This window comes from Bubalus bubalis, chromosome 3, assembly GCF_019923935.1.
Source record: "Bubalus bubalis isolate 160015118507 breed Murrah chromosome 3, NDDB_SH_1, whole genome shotgun sequence".
In the NCBI taxonomy this organism is placed as follows: domain Eukaryota; kingdom Metazoa; phylum Chordata; class Mammalia; order Artiodactyla; family Bovidae; genus Bubalus; species Bubalus bubalis.
In genome coordinates, this window is record NC_059159.1 from 107,775,340 (window position 1) to 107,791,151 (window position 15,812).

General features: G+C 40.2%; 1 protein-coding gene across 10 annotated transcripts in view; it reads left to right on the forward strand.

The window, feature by feature from the left end:
* Positions 1-15,812, forward strand: part of TJP2 (tight junction protein 2) — a 128,872-nt gene that overhangs the window by 76,060 nt on the left and 37,000 nt on the right. For 7 of the 10 annotated variants that reach the window (XM_044939935.2, XM_044939934.2, XM_045165058.1 and 4 more), the window contains exon 2: positions 14,016-14,069. In XM_044939935.2, the coding sequence (XP_044795870.2) occupies positions 14,025-14,069 (45 nt within the window). In that variant the 5' untranslated portion in view covers positions 14,016-14,024. Of the gene's footprint in view, positions 1-5,810; positions 5,898-14,015; positions 14,070-15,812 lie in introns of those variants that run through there. The other 3 variants (XM_006050137.4, XM_044939936.2, XM_044939938.2) reach the window with 1 other exon arrangement.

Here is a 15,812-nt window from a genome sequence, read left to right on the forward strand (position 1 = left end):
GATCCTGCAAACCGTGTGGTACAGCCAAAAAATAAAAAAAGGATCCTCACTTTTTGATTGCAGAATCCATGGTGCATTTTTTTAAGTCTTAAAAAAAAGAAGAAGCTTTATTGAGATACAGTTCACATATCAAAATAAAAATGTACAATTCATTGGGTTTTAGTGTATTTATGGAGTTGTGCAACCAACACCATATCAGTTTGAGAATATTTTTATCACCTCAAAAAGGAAACTCCATACCCATTTAGCAAGTTACTTCCCACTTTTCCCGATATTCCCCTCTTCCTAGGCAACCACTAATCTACATGTGATCTCTGTGGATTTGCCTCTTCTGGACAGTTTACATAAATGGAATCATAATATTTTGTGATTCTGCAAAATATAATGCATCTGGCTTCTTTTGCTAATAATGTTTTTAAGGTTTATCCTTATAGCATGTATTTGTATGTCTTTCCTTATTAGCCTGAATAATAATCCGTTGTATTCATATACTGCATTTTGTTTACCCACTTACAGTTGATGGACATTTGGGTGGTTTCCACGTTTTTGCTACGATAAATAATGCCACTGTGAACATCTGTGTACAGGTGTTTGTGTGGACATATATTTTCATTTCCCTTGGGTTCCATGATGTGTTCTTAGTTAACCATACTGTGGTCTTCTGGGAAAAAGAACAGGTTCTTAAACGGGAGTGGTCACCTTATATTGCTGCTGCAGAATTATGGTGGGGACCTTAATGGAGAGTGTTAATTGTGTGATGAGCACTGGGTGAGGCTCTTTATAAGCATTTCTTCATTCAGTCCTCACAACAATTATAAAGGGTAGGGATTTTGAACCCATTTTGTAGATGAAGCAACTGAGCCTCAGCAAAGGAGCTGTTCCAGCTCATGGAGCTTATCAGGTGTGTGGGAGCTGAGCTTGGACTCTGACATGTGCAGGGTTGTAGAGGGCTATTCCCACCATGTTTTGTGGCCGTGTTTATCAGAGGCATTTATGACTATCCCACCTCCTCCTTGAAAGTTTACTGGCCTGGTATTTACTGTGTTTTTGTGGGAGTTTGCCTCAATTCGCCCTGTCAAACAGATGAGGAGATCCTTGTTTTTACCAACTGGCAGTGGAATTGAGTGGGTGCCCAAGGTCCTGGGTCGGTTGGGAGGGGCAGAGTCTTGGCTGGAAGTGTGGTCTTGGAGCCTGGGTTCATTGCTTTTTGCATTTCAGCACAACTGCTTTTGAAATGCACCTCTAGGCGAATTGTTGTCCTCTCTCTGTTCTTTATTATTTACTTAAATATGCACTGAAACTTTACCTTAGGTAAACAAAAGGTGACGGGTTAAAATAACAACAACAACAAAACCCTCATAACTCTGGTACCCATCAGCAGTAGGTCTGAAATCTAATCCTGGGAATTGTTGAGCTACCAAGAATCCCTCTTTAAACTGCTGTGTGTAGGTTTTTTCGCTCACCCTGGTCACACTCAGCTGTGTCCATTGTGAGTTGTGTGCTGTGAGCACACTGTGTACACTAGTTGTCACTGTTCCCCATCAGTGTGCACCTTAGTGAGTTGTGAAGGGAGGGCAAAGAGCTGGTGATGATCTTGTTATCATCAAGAACGTGAAATGCTTATGGAATCAACTATGAGAGACTTTAAAAAAAAAAAAAAGAATTACATAAGGGTTTGTTTAACTTACTGCTGACTTGGTTACTGCTACTGGAAGGGTTTAGCTTTGAAGAGACACAGGCAGGTGCCTGGAAGCCAAAATCTTGATTTATAATTTAAAAAGAGCAAGAGTGAAGCTCATTTTCAAACTTTTCTGGGAAAAAGGAGTTTCTGTAGGTTGTGGGCATCTGTGAAAAACTCTACAGAGTGCTGTGAGCCAGGTACCTGCTGGTGTTGATAGCTTACTTCTGTTCCAGTTCTCACACTCATCTTGTCTTTTATTTCTGGGGTGGGTGTGTGTTTTAAGACTCCCAAGCTGTAGATTAAGTTATTTAACACCTCTGTTCCATGCTGGGAGTGTAGCATCCTGTGCTTACTTCCCAGCCACACCGAGTGCCTGTCCACATTGTCTTGGACACACCTTACAGGTTATCCCTCCTGCTCTGCCTGTGGCCCCCTCCCCGGATATCCACCCACCCGCAGGTCAGTCATCTTTCAGCTCTGGGGTACACAGCTGTCCACCCTGGACCTCTCATTGCCATTTCATGACATGCACCCACACCATCAGTTCCGCATTGTATATACCTGCCCTTCCCTCGGAGATCACCCTGCTCCAGCCCCATGTGGCCTTTTTTTTTCATGATTATAAGATTCTTTTTCACCTCATGGCCTTTGCGTCTACTGCTCCCTCTACTTGGAGAGAGGTCCAGGTTTTCTTATGATTCCTTCTTTCCAGTGTCACATCCCATGGCTGTTAACTGCTACTGGAGATTATATGTTTACTTGTCTGTTGTCTGTTTTCTCTGTTAAAATCCTCCCTGTGTGGGGAGAACTGATTCATGTACCCCCAGCAGTGTCTGACATGTCCTAGGTTCCTGAGGAGTATTTGTTGAGTTTATGAGCCTTGTCTATCCATCTACTGTTGTAGTTGGACTGCATTGGGATTACTGTTTACATGTCCTGGTTCCCCCCCTGGACTGTCACTGCCTGAGGGTAATGATGTAGGATGATTTTTCTTTTATCCACAGGGTGGGTGCTAATTGCTCAGTAGATGTTTTTCAAATATGTGACTATGGATCTTGGGAAAGATAAATCCCTAAACTCTTGATCTTCTCATGGAGGCAGCTGTCCACCACCAAATGTCCTTTAGATGCCACTGATAGAACAACTGCCTATCAGAACAGGCTGCAGTGGTTCTGATGGCCTTTTCACTAGTGGCCCTCTGCCTTTCTTTTTCAGGGTCTGTGCCCTCTGCTGCTCTTTGGGTCCTGCACAATCCAGTGCACATGTGTTCAGTCGTGTTTGACTCTTTGCGACCCCATGGACTGTAGCCCGCCAGGCTCCTCTGTCCCTGGCATTTCCCAGGCAAGAATACCAGAGTGGGTTGCTATTTCCTTCTCTAGAGGAAATCTTCCTGACCCATGGATCCAACCCGCAACTCCTGCATTGGCAGGCAGATTCTTTACCACTGAACCACTTTGTAAACCCTGCACAACTGACCCCCACCCCCAATTGTATTCGTTCATCAGACCTCATCTCAGTGGCCTTGTTCACGGGAAATAGCCCCTATTCCCCAATCCTCCAATGAGATCAGGTGCTAGCTCCTGTCAAACTTCCTGAAGACAGTGCTATATATGGTTTGATCCTCATTTGAACATCAGGATCTGGCATGTTGTGCTTGGTAAACGTTTGTTGAATGAGTGAGTAAAGAATTAATATGAAAGTATATACACTACTGTATGTAAAATAGATAGCCAGTGGAAAATTGCTGTAATACTCAGGGAGTTCAAACTGGTGGTTTGAGGTGTTTTGAGGGGTAGAATGGGGTGGGAGGTGGAAGGGAGGTTCAAGAGGGAGGGGACATATGTATGCCTAAGGCTGATTCATGCTGAGGTATGGCAGAAACCAACACAATATTGTAAAGCAATTATCCTTCAATTAAAAATAGATTTTAAAAAATTAGTATATTTACATACCCATGTTCATAGCAGCAGTATTCACAATTCAGGAGGTAATAGTAACCCAAGTGTCCATTGATGGATGAATAAATAAAATATGGCATACCACATACAATGGAATATTAGCCTTAAAAAGGAAGGACAATCTGGCACATGTAGCAAGGATTAACCTTAAGGACATTATGCTAAATGAAATAACCCAGAACCAAAAAAGCCAAATACTATATGATTCCACTTGCATGAGATATTCAAAATAGTTACGTTCATGGAAACAGAAAGAATAGTGATTGTGAGGGGCTGAGAGGAGGAGGAATGAGTTGTTGTTGAAAGGGTCTAGAGTTTCAGTTTTGCAAGATGAGAAAGTATTGGAGATTGGCTGCATAACAATATCAACAGACCTAACACTACTGAATTGAATACTTAGAAGTGGTTAAGATGGTACATTGTATGTTATGCAGTGTTTTTTTTTTGTTGTTGTTTTGCTAAGTTGTGTCCGTGTTGTTTTGCTGCAGTCTTCTCTGACTCTTTGTGACCCTATGGGCTCTAGCCCTCCAGGTTCCTCTGTCCATGGGATTCTCTAGGCAAGAATACTGGAGTGGGGATCTTCCCAACCCAGGGATTGAACCCACATCTCTTATGTTTCCTGCATAATTAAAAAAAAAATAGTGAGTGATGGCAGAAACCGTAAGTTGTGGAAATCATTGAAGAAAAATCTGAAATTGTTAACTTGTAGAATGCCAGTGACTTCTAGGTAATGTTCATACATTTAAGGGAAAGAAGTATTTATTTCTTCATCAGGGCAGCAGGAGTGTTTTCCTGAGGAAAGGAGCAAGCTGCTTTGTGCCCTCCATCCATGCTCCTCTGTGCCCGGGGCCTGGGCTGAGCCTCGCTGGTGTGGGGCGCCTGCACACCCGGGGTCGAGTCCTGGGCATCCGCTCAGCTCCCAAGGTCCCACTTCAGTAGGGCTCCTTTGTCTTCCGTGCCCTCTCAGTGTAAGATTTGAAACAAACTTTCAGTCATTTCTGATCCCGTTTTGCTGGCCCAGCACTTCTGAAGCGTCTACTCTTATGGAGTCCAAGGGAAGACCGTGAACACTTTAGAGAGCCCATTCAGCGTGTGTGCTTTGTGATTTGTAGGGAGAGGTTGCACGTTCCAGGCTGACACTGGCCCTCTGAGGTGTAGGTATATTTTCCTCATTTAGTTATGTTATCCCAGGCTGGTGGGCTACATAGGGTTAGGGTTAGGGTTACAGTCCACGGGGTCACAAAGCGTCAGACATGACTGAGCACACAACCTCAAACAATGTAGAGGGCACACTCCTCCCTTGCAGCCTGCTCAGTCTGGCCCATTGGTGTAACATACAATATGCGGTGACAATGACCACCACTCCCCAAGACCATGCTTCCAAAATCCCAACCTAGCTCCCAAACCCCCAGCATCCCATACAGGCTTTCTTAGATGTTCAAAAACCCAAAATGTGCTTTTCCACCCCCACCCTCTGCAAGTGGTGAAGACAAAGAAATGGAGAGCAGGGCTCTTTGTTATTCTTTTATCTGTGAAGTTTACAGAAAGGGGCGAGAGAGGAGGAGGCTCTGCCGAGTGAGCACTCTGCCCCCGCTATGGCCCTGACTGTACCCACTGCCCGAGTAGACGTAGTTATCTCCAAGGATGAGCAGCTTCGTATCTTCAAGCCTTTTAATTTTCTAAGTGATAACAGCAATCCTAGGCACCTGAAACATTACCCATTGCTGTTCAGCCACCTTGTGCTTTTCGTGTATGTGGGGGGGGGGGGGGGTTGGTGAGGGGGAGCATCTATGTAAATAAATACTTCTCTAAGTGTTCCTTTCCACAATATTGCTCTAGAATGTCCTACTTAACTTAAAAATGTCTACTCGGATACTGAATCATTTTACATGTCTAAAAGGAATGTTTACTCTTAATTCTCTAGTTCTCTGGCATGGGAGAGAGGGAGGGAAAGAAAGCCAGCAGAGTGGTGCAAATCCAGAATGCTTTCTTTTTCCTCGTAAGTAGTGCTTTTCAGAGCGTTTGGTGTCCCGCTGTATGGATGTGTCACTGTGTGAGATGACAACAGGATTTGCTGGGAATGTGGGCCACTATTGTATCCGCCTTACGTAACCACGTGGAGTGGTGGCAATGGGCGAGCAGCCTGGGATGTAGGCAGTGCTCTGGCTAGTCACCCTCCAGAGGCCATGAAGACCGCGCAGTTCCTCCAGAGGATGTGGGTCCAGGCTGTTAAAAAGTTGGGGAGATTGAAAGGCCATGTGAGTCCCTCCGCAAGCTCTCCTTTTCCCCTTTTCTTCCCCAACCTTTCTTTGTGGGAAATTGGGAGGGGGAGCCTTCTCACAGTGATTCCTTTCTCCTCTGATTTATTTGTGCTTTGGGCAGCCCTCAGGAACGAACTGTGAGATGCAGATTGTAGTCATTGGTGGGTTTAAAAAATACTTGTCTTATATTAGGCAGACTTATGTGAAACTGATAGCCTCTTAATGGGATTTATGAATCAAAGGCTGCTGTTTTCCCTGTGTTGGGAATCTGCGAGCACGGTGTTGCTTTCTGGGGAAAGATGTTTGTTTGTATTTGGGTAATTGTAATTTCTTATTTTGGGTAAAAAGCTTTCTGCTTCCCTATCCAGCAGAAATCTATATTTTTCTTCTTACTATTATTTTTTAGTATTCTTTTTATCTTGGTTTCTAAATGATAGAAAAAAGTTTTTTCCCTTGTTCTTTTTTTCCCCCAATAGATTGAACATGGAATGCACTGTAACATGTATAAGTGTTTACTTCTATGACGGGATTTTTAACAAACACATCCCTTATGGGCAGATATTGATTCATGTCTGGCTCTGACTTTCCATCACTGAAAACCAACAGTTTGTAGATAAGAAGCTTAAAAATTTCCTGTTGGGAGAGTCAAGGCAGTGAAGACTTTTAGTGACTGCCGCCTAGTTGTTTTTTATCACATTTTGATATTCTTTATGTAAAATATGGAATTTACCTATTTGGCCAAGATTTTTCAAAGGAAAGTTTAACAACTAGAGAGTATTTTTAGAGACAAATCAAATAACTATTTGTCCCTTTCTCCTTCTTCATGTATATACGTTACTGCCAACACAAAGCTTTTTATTTACAGTTTTTAAAAAATGGCCCCCTTTTATCTTTCTGCGTTATCTAGGAATGAGTCATTACAATTTCGTGGGGGTGGTTATTCACCTTACATACAGAAAAAGTGAAAGTGATGTGGGGAAGAGCACTGGAGATCCTCCTGCTGCTGGAATGTTGTCTCTTGGGTTGAAAAGGAGACTTGGCTTCTTCTGCAGCCTTCTGCTCCTCCGGAGCCAGCCTGCTTCTGCACCTTGCCTGCCTTCAGGCACCTCTCCATCCCCTCCTTGCCCTCTGGCAGTCTGAATGATTGCACTTTTGCTCTTGGCTTTGCCGTCTGTACTGCATTAACGAATATTGGTATGAGGTCCTTTGGCTAGGAATCATTGGGTACGCTTTGGTGTTTACTCATGAGCCCACCCTTCCTTCCTCCCTGTTTTTTAACTCACAAAGTGTTTGGTATATAAGAGAATTATGTATCTAAATCATAAAGTGTAATTATAAAATACACTCGTGAGCCCATCACGATACCCATGGACCCTCACTAGGGTGGACCCAAGGTCCTTCCTCACTCATCTACCTCATCCTGGGTCACACACACACACAAACACCTCTAAACAAAAGTGTACAGTGCAGTGGTGTCCCATATATTCACATTTCCACAAAATAGTGTTTGCTCTTTGAATTATGTAAAATGATAGCTCTCTATATAAATCCTTGTAGGATGTTATGTTTGAGATGCTTCTGTGTTGTGGATGTGTGGCTCTAGTTTTCATTGCAGTACAGCATTGCATTTTAATAATATATCACAATTTATTTGTCTGTTCTGCCCTTGATAGATCATTCAGGTTGTCTCAGTTTGGGCTCTTGAAACATTCCTGCTGTGAATACTCTGTGGATCTGTGTGCACATACTGGCACATTTCTCTTGGGCCTCTGACCAGCAGAGAAATCATTGCATCGTGAATATGAGTCCCTTTACCCTGCCTGATATGTGTGTACTTTTCCTATGGCCTTGCATGTGAAGCTCTCCGAAGGCTAAGCAGCTCCCTGCCCGCGTTCATTTGCAGTGTCTAAATATTGATGGCAATTCTCGGATCTCTGCACAGCCCGGCACAGGTTAGGTGGGGCCCTTTGGCCCAGTTTGAAAGGCATGGTCTCAGCTGTCAACTAAGCTGATGCATGCCTGCAGGCTATCCCTGGGGATATATTGGGAGCTGATTTTCTATGATTGTGTAGGGTGCTCTGTTTCTGGAAAGATAGTTATACAGATGAGGCAGAGAAGACACTCAGTGCTTTGCTGTTTTGGGCACACCCGTGGTTGGTAAGCTCTATGTGGACTTTGGCTGTTTTATTCACCTGTAGTCCAGGCACCACAAACCCACATGCTTGGCACATAATGGATGCTCAATAAATATTTTTGAGTGAGTGAATAAGTGAACGAATGAAAGAATGAAGGGTTTTCTGTGAGACCTTTGTAAAAAGTCACAGCTTTATGGGTTGTATGCAACACGAAGTGAAGTGAAGTCGCTCAGTCGTGTCCGACTCTTTGCGACCCCATGGACTGTAGCTTATCAGGCTCCTCCGTCCATGGGATTTTCCAGGCAAAAGCGCTAGAGTGGATTGCCATTTCCTTCTCCAGGGGATCTTCCCAACCCAGGAATCGAACCCAGGTCTCCATGCAACATGGTTTATTTTTAATGCTCAAGAGAGCTATTAAAATTTATTTTCACTCTAATTTCTTCACCTTTAAAATTAAAATTTGAAATTTATCATTTAGCATATTTTCTTAAAATTTAAGTAGTTAATGGTTTGTGTCACAGCCCATTAACTCTAGGTAAGAAAAGGTTGCTTATAATCTGAGTGGTTTCATAACAAGTTGATGAAGTCTTTGGCGCTTGGCAAGGTCTGATTGATTTAAAAATTTGATTCATTCCTGTGATTGGCACAGTAGTGGTAAGGGGTTAATCCTTTCTCTGACAAATCGAATTTAAATTACTCCTGCAGGCAGCACAGGATTACTTAAAGGCAGTTTAATCTTATTAAGAAAGAATAGCGAATTACAAAAGCCAGGTTCATAGTTGGAGAAAGTTTTGAAGTAATATATTTATTTTGCTAACTGATAAAAAATTTTAAACTGTTAATAGAGAGTTTTCTGTTTTTATTTTTGACATATATTCTAAAGCAATGTGCTCATAAAAATATTCTCTAAACCCTCACAACTTCTGGAGAAATTTAACATTTATTGGTATTTACTCTTCCAGTCCTTTCCCTGTATGCTTACAAAAATAAATAAGTCAGGGAAATAACAAACAGGAACAAACAATGATGTTTTGTTCCTTGATTCTTTTTCCTTTAATTGACATTTAAGTGTGTCTGTGTATATATATATATATGTATATAAAACCAGTCTCTTATTGTTGAGCATTTAATTATTAAAAACTATAAACAGCTGTATATGTATATAAATTTATATGTATATCTTTGTGCACTTGTACAAGTATTTCTGTAGAATAAATTACTAGAACTGGAACTGATTGATCAAGTGGTATGTAGATTTTACATTTTGAAATAAATTAGGCATTTGCCTTCTGGAAGATTTATGCCAATTTATATCCCCACTGTTTCCCAAGAACAGGCTGGCCTAAAAACATAAAACTAATTCTCTTTCTAATTGAAAATATGGTCATCATGATGAAAAAAACTTTAGAAATGGACAGAAGTTAAATGATTATTTCAGTGCCTGTGTGTTTCACTGTGAATTGATTTATTTAACCTAAAGATCACTGTCCTTTTGGGAATTATACTGTCCATCCACCCCATAGCATTGTCCAGTCCTCAGGGTCATTGTCATCTTTCCTGATGACTTTTAAACACATTTTTGGGGTAGGATACTGAATGATGTTTCTTCTTAATACATGAGAGTATAGCTATGCTCAAAGAGGAGTTGGCAACTGTATTTATTTTACCACAACTTTCAGAGTAATTCACTGTTGAACTCTGTCAACTTTAAAGTAAAGTGCAGAGAAGAAACTTGGAAAACATATGTGCTAGTAAGATTACTTCCAGGTAATGGTGGATTGGTTGTATTGAAGCCACATCGAAAACAGGTGCCAAGATGTTAGGAAGTGTTCTGTGAAAATGGAAAGGGACGATCGTTTCTGATCAGCTGGATTTCTGCTTATTATTTCCCTTTAAGAAGAAACACTTTAAAAAAAAATAATAGGAAAGTTGTGTTATACTGGCACAAATTGGAAAATGCTGTTATAGAAAACAAAAATCCAGAGAGAAATGGCCATAAACTATTTCTCTCTGGAACACCAGACCATAGGCACCTGAGTTTCCAGCTAACCACCTCAAGCGTGATATGGAAAAAGCAGAGAGCTACTGAATGGAGTAGAAATTTACTTTAAAGGAAAACTTGTATGTAATAGAAATCGGTGCCTTCATCATATTAATTGGGTGATGAATGAATAATATATCCATTAGTTTATGGAAAAGAAAACATTTTTGAGTGCCTACTCTGTGTGCCAGACACTGTTCTAGAAGATATGAGACAAAAGTGAGTGAGATAGAAAAAAGTCACTTGAAAATCCATTTTCTTTTTTTTTTAATTGAATAACAGTGATCATGGTGAATAAACTTAAACAGTGGGAGAGATTTACATATTTGAGACAGTCACCTCTTTTGAGTGCTTACATATTTCATTGTGTTGCCATGCCTTCATTTAGCCTAAGCATCCCCCTTTTTGGACACTAATGCACCCCCACCCCGAGAGCACTCAGTCCCAGGTGTGCTGGTAGCACAGAAACTAATTCTCACCTTTTCCAGGCACCATTTTTTGAGTTCTTTCTAACCCTAGAGACAATCTAAGTTCTATTTTTAAATGTCTTTCTGAGAATTCTGATCTCTTGGAGCCAGATGGTATTAACCAGGGAAATGTCCCCACAGTGAGTACATAGAGGGAGGAGGGAACTAAAGGATTATAAACTCCTCTCGATTTGAGTAATCAGTGACAGCCACTCAAGAGTAGTCTTGCTCATCTTCTCTACAAACAGAATTGCCTTTTTCTAACCCCATTCTACCAAACGAAAGAAATTATCTGCTAAGCGGCATCTCCCCCCACCACCAAGCCTAAGAGTTTAACTGGGTGAAACAGGATGACAGTATCTGGCCATGTTTTGATTCTCTTCTCTCTGTCTTATTAGTAGCAGTGCGGGAATTGGCAAATTTGAGTTTAAAAAATTTGTAATATAAAATAGCTAGAGAGTTTTTCTTAAATTATTTGTAAATAAGAACAGTAAAGCTTTTTATTCATATAATTAAATTTCTTTAAGTCCTTATGTTTTAGATATTGTCTGTTAAAAAAAACATGTAACTAGATCTTCTTGTTTTTAATCCTTTTTGACCATCTGTCTTTGTTGTGATAACTCTACATTCATTTCTACAATCATAGTTTATGTTTTGTACTAATATTTGCCCTCCTTTTACTAAATATCCCATTTTGTCTCTTCTGCCTTCTTTTGGATTGACTTTTCATTTTATTTTTCCCTTTGCTATTTTGGAAGTTGTATATTCTAATTATTCCTATGGCGATTATACCAGAAAATTTAATATGTGGATTTTACTCAATGAAGTTCAGAATTAATCAACAGTTTAATTCTGCTCTTGAATGCAATATTTAGAATAATTAAATCATGTTACAGTCTTCTAGATTTACATACTGTGCTGCCTGGTTGTGTGTGTGTGTGTGTGTGTGCACGTGCGCTCAGTTGTTTCCTACCTTTTGAGACCCCATGGACTGTAGCCAGCCATGCTTCTCTGTCCATGGAATTTTCCAGGTGAGAATACTGGAGTGGGTTGCTATGCCCTCCTCCAGGGGATCTTCCTGACCCATGGATTGAACCCACATCTCCTGCATCTCCTACTTTGGCAGGTGGATTCTTTACCACTGAGCCACTTGGGAAGCTCACAGAATTTTAGTTCTGTCTGAGTTAACTCTCAGAAATTTCACGTTTATTATACTTGCATATAGCCAATATACGTCCAGATGTACATCCCTTCTTGTCTTTTATACTTCTTTCTGGGATTATTTTCCTTTCTTAAATTTGTCCTTTGAAAGTTCTTTTACGGCTTGTCTGTGGTAATAATCTGTCTTAATTTTGTTTTTTAAAAAATGTCTGTCCCCCAAATCAACAGATACTATTTTAAAGATACAGTTCTACTAAGTTCAGGCTTTCATTATTGCTGTTTCAAAGTCAAATGTTATTCTTATCGCTCTTTTGTACTCTTTTCTGCCTGCTGCTAAGTCACTTCGGTCGTGTTCGACTCTGTGCGACCCCATAGACGGCATAGACGGCAGCCCACTAGGCTCCTCTGTCCCTGGGATTCTCCAGGCAAGAACACTAGAGTGGGTTGCCATTTCCTTCTCCAGTACATGAAAGTGAAAAGTGAAAGTGAAGTTGCTCAGTCGTGTCTGACTTTTAGCGACCCCATGGACTGCAGCCTACCAGGCTCCTCCATCCATGGGATTTTCCAGGCAAGAGTACTGGAGTGGGGTGCCATTGCCTTCTCTTTTCTGCCTAGCTGCTCTCAAGTCTCTATATCTTTTTCTGTAGTAAGATTACCATGTTTTTCAAAGTGATTTTTTTAATTTGTTTTTTTAATTTACCCTGTTTGTGATGTATCAGTCTTGAACCTGAGGAATCATCAGGTCCTCTTGTTTTGGAGTATTGCATCTGTCTCATTTTCTTAACTTCTGGAAATCTAAATAGACACATTGTAAGACTATCTCACTTTCAATCTCTTTCAATTGTTTCACTTTTTTAATGATTTGTGCTGCACCGGGTAATTTATTCACATCTTTCTTCCAATTCATTATTTTCTTCAACTTTCTGTGCTATGTGATTCAATCCATTTTTAAACTTAATTTTATTATCGTATTTTTTTATTTAAAAAAAAAATTTTAGATTTGCCTGATCATTTTTGATGCTGTTCTTTGATTACACTTTGAATTCCCCCTTTTTAATTTCTTATGAAAAACATATGAAACATATACTTTTCTTTTGGCCTGTGATTGATTTTTTCCAAAATGCACAGACTTTGATTCCGCAGTTTATTTCTCTTAACTCTCACTAATGATGACTTGTTTTGTGTTTGTGTTTAAACCGCGAACTCGTTCGTGTTCCACAGATACTTGTCTGCAGGCTTCTCTGAAGCCTGTTTTTTAGTGTGTTCCTGGGTATTTTTAGTGTGTTCCTGGAATATTTCATTCATTCCACGTACCTGGGTGGTGCTGCCAATGTAGAACCACTTCGGGTGTGAGTGTTTTAGTAGGGGAGGGTGTCGTCACATCTATAATATGAATTTCAGTCTCAAGCCTGAGTGAGTACAGGTCTCTCAATACAGGAATTCTCCAGAGAGATATTTTTAGTTCTTTCCACTCTGCCCAGAGCCAAGAATGAGACAGGCAGCTGTGCCTGCTGTCTCCATCTGCCTCGCATGCTTTTCCCCCTTATACATCCACTCTAATCTGATCTCCACCCTGTTTACATCTGCACTTTTCTCTTTCCAGCCTCCTGTTGAAATGCCTGCTGCAGTGCTGCCTTATCTCTCTGGCTTTGAGCTTTCTTGGCATTTCTTGTCTTTAATGATTTCCCCTCAAAGCCAGCCTGCATTTAATGGATTATTATGATTATGAAATGATATCCACTATTTTTCAGGTTTGTCTATACGTCTATTTTAGAATATTGTCAGAAGTTGACACCTAGGGGGTCTGTTTATGCTGGTATTATCACCTTTTACACCCATAATACTGATGGGGGAAAGGCCAAGGTGTCAAGTTTGGCACTCTCTTGATAAAGGCCAAGGATTCCCTTAGACTTAGAAATGCATAAACTTGCCTAGGAAGTTGCTTTTGACAGGAGGAAGGGGAATTTTTTTTTTTTTAATTGAAATATATCTGTTTCCAACTCTAGATAAGGGCTTTTATTATGACCGTGTTTTGGAGTGGTGATAAGAAAAAAGCTTAACACTTAATATTCCTTCCTTTTTAGGGTCTATCTCTCAGTATGTATTTCACTAATTTTCCTTGTATTGTTAAGACTGTCATTTCATTGAAGGAAAGTGCGTTTGGAAATAAGTAGTATAATGTTCTCACTCTTTTTGATGTGTGGAATGTGTGAGCTGGACTTTCTATGGAGACATTTTGAATTACAGTTTTATTTCTAGCATTGAAATGCTTGTGGTTTTAATCAAATTGGTTTTGATTCTTTTAAAACAGGCTCCAGGCATGGAAGAACTGATATGGGAACAGTACACTGTGACCCTACAGAAGGTGAGTGTTACGTATGTCATATCTGCTACAGTCTGTTCTTGTATTTACAGATCGTGGATCTTTTTTTAATTGAAGTATAGTTGATTGCCTATGTTTCAGGTATACAGCACAGTGATTCATGTGTATATGTATACAGATACACATACACACTTTTTCAGATTCTTTTCCATTATAGGTTATTAAAAGATACTGAATATAGTTTCCTGTGCTCTATAGCAGGACCCTGTTGTTTATTTTATATATAGTTGTGTGTATCTGTTCATCTCAGATTCCTAATTTATTCCCCCTTCCTTTTCCCCTTTGGTAACCTTAAGTTTGTTTTCTATGTCTCTGTTTCTGTTTTGTGGGTTCATTTGCATTAATATCTTTTCTTGGATTCCACATACAAGTGGACATATAATGACTATTATTCCATTTATATATACCATAACAGATCATGGATCTTATTTTTTTGTACACAGACACAATTACTGCATTAACAAGGATTTGTATGTTCTATTTTTGGCTAAGATCTATATAATATAGAAGAATCATAGAGATTCATTAATGATTCACATGTCTTCAGATAGAATATTTTACAGGAAAAAGAGGAAAGAAAGGGAGGAATGGAAATAATCTGTTCTGTTTAATGTTAAGGCAGCTTCTACAACATCTGTAATTTTAAGTATAGCATTTATAACATCGTTCCCTCTGAGTTTTAAGTCCAAACTAGACTTTAAAACATTGGTTTAGCACTCTGGAGACATGGGTTGTATTCCTTGTCCCACTCCTGATTGTATTAATGGGGCTAAGTTAATCAGATTTTTAATGATGCCCCCTCACCCTTCCCCCTACACACAATGGGATTGAAAGTAGAAGTAAGATCATAAAGTTAGATTATAAAATACATAAATGTATTTTACTGCATTTTTAAAGTTATGTCACAGGTATTACCCCTCTTGGTTAAATTAGGTAATACAAAGAACTTTTAGAACTTGGAGTCTAATACACATTAATAATTGCTGCTTAATAAATGCTAGCTCTATTCCTTTTTATTCTGACAGCAGAGTTCGAGGTAGGCATGATAGGTGTTAGCACCACTCAAGACAAGTGCAGCCATTAGGAACTTGTAAGTGATTTGTGTGTGGCTAAATGAACTAAACACACACGCGTGATTCCAAAGTCTTACTCATCAAGCTGCCTTGGTCAGCCTCATGATGTTCTTGGGCCCTGTATGGGTCTTTTCCCACTCTGAGTCCTTCCAGTCTCTGTCACCGTGTAAATGGAGTCTAAGTTCCTCAAAGGGGGAGTTTTCCTTTGACCATCACAACCATAAACTTCAGACCTTGACTTCAGTGGAAACTGGTTTCTGAATAAATGTGTATGGAATCAATTTAGATAGAAAAACACAGATGGATGCTCAGGTGCTGAAACTTCTGGAGCAGTAATCATGATTTCTTGAGTTGAGGGGCCTCCCCCTTTAGGTCGTATTTTTCACCTCCTGTCATTTTCTGGGGCTTCCATTCTGACTGTTTTCTCTGCCCGTTCACCATATACCACTTGAATTTGAACCACAAATTGGCAAAGGTGAGAAACATTTTAGGCCTGGTCCAGAGGATAGAGCTCTTTCTGTGTGGAAACTGGTATCAGGCGACACTCCTGCCAAATCAAAGCCATGGGGTTAATGGACAGCTGCCCAGCTTGTTCTGTGTTTCTGTTTGCTGTCAATTGGCATAGTGGGCCCCACACAAAAAAAGTGGGAAC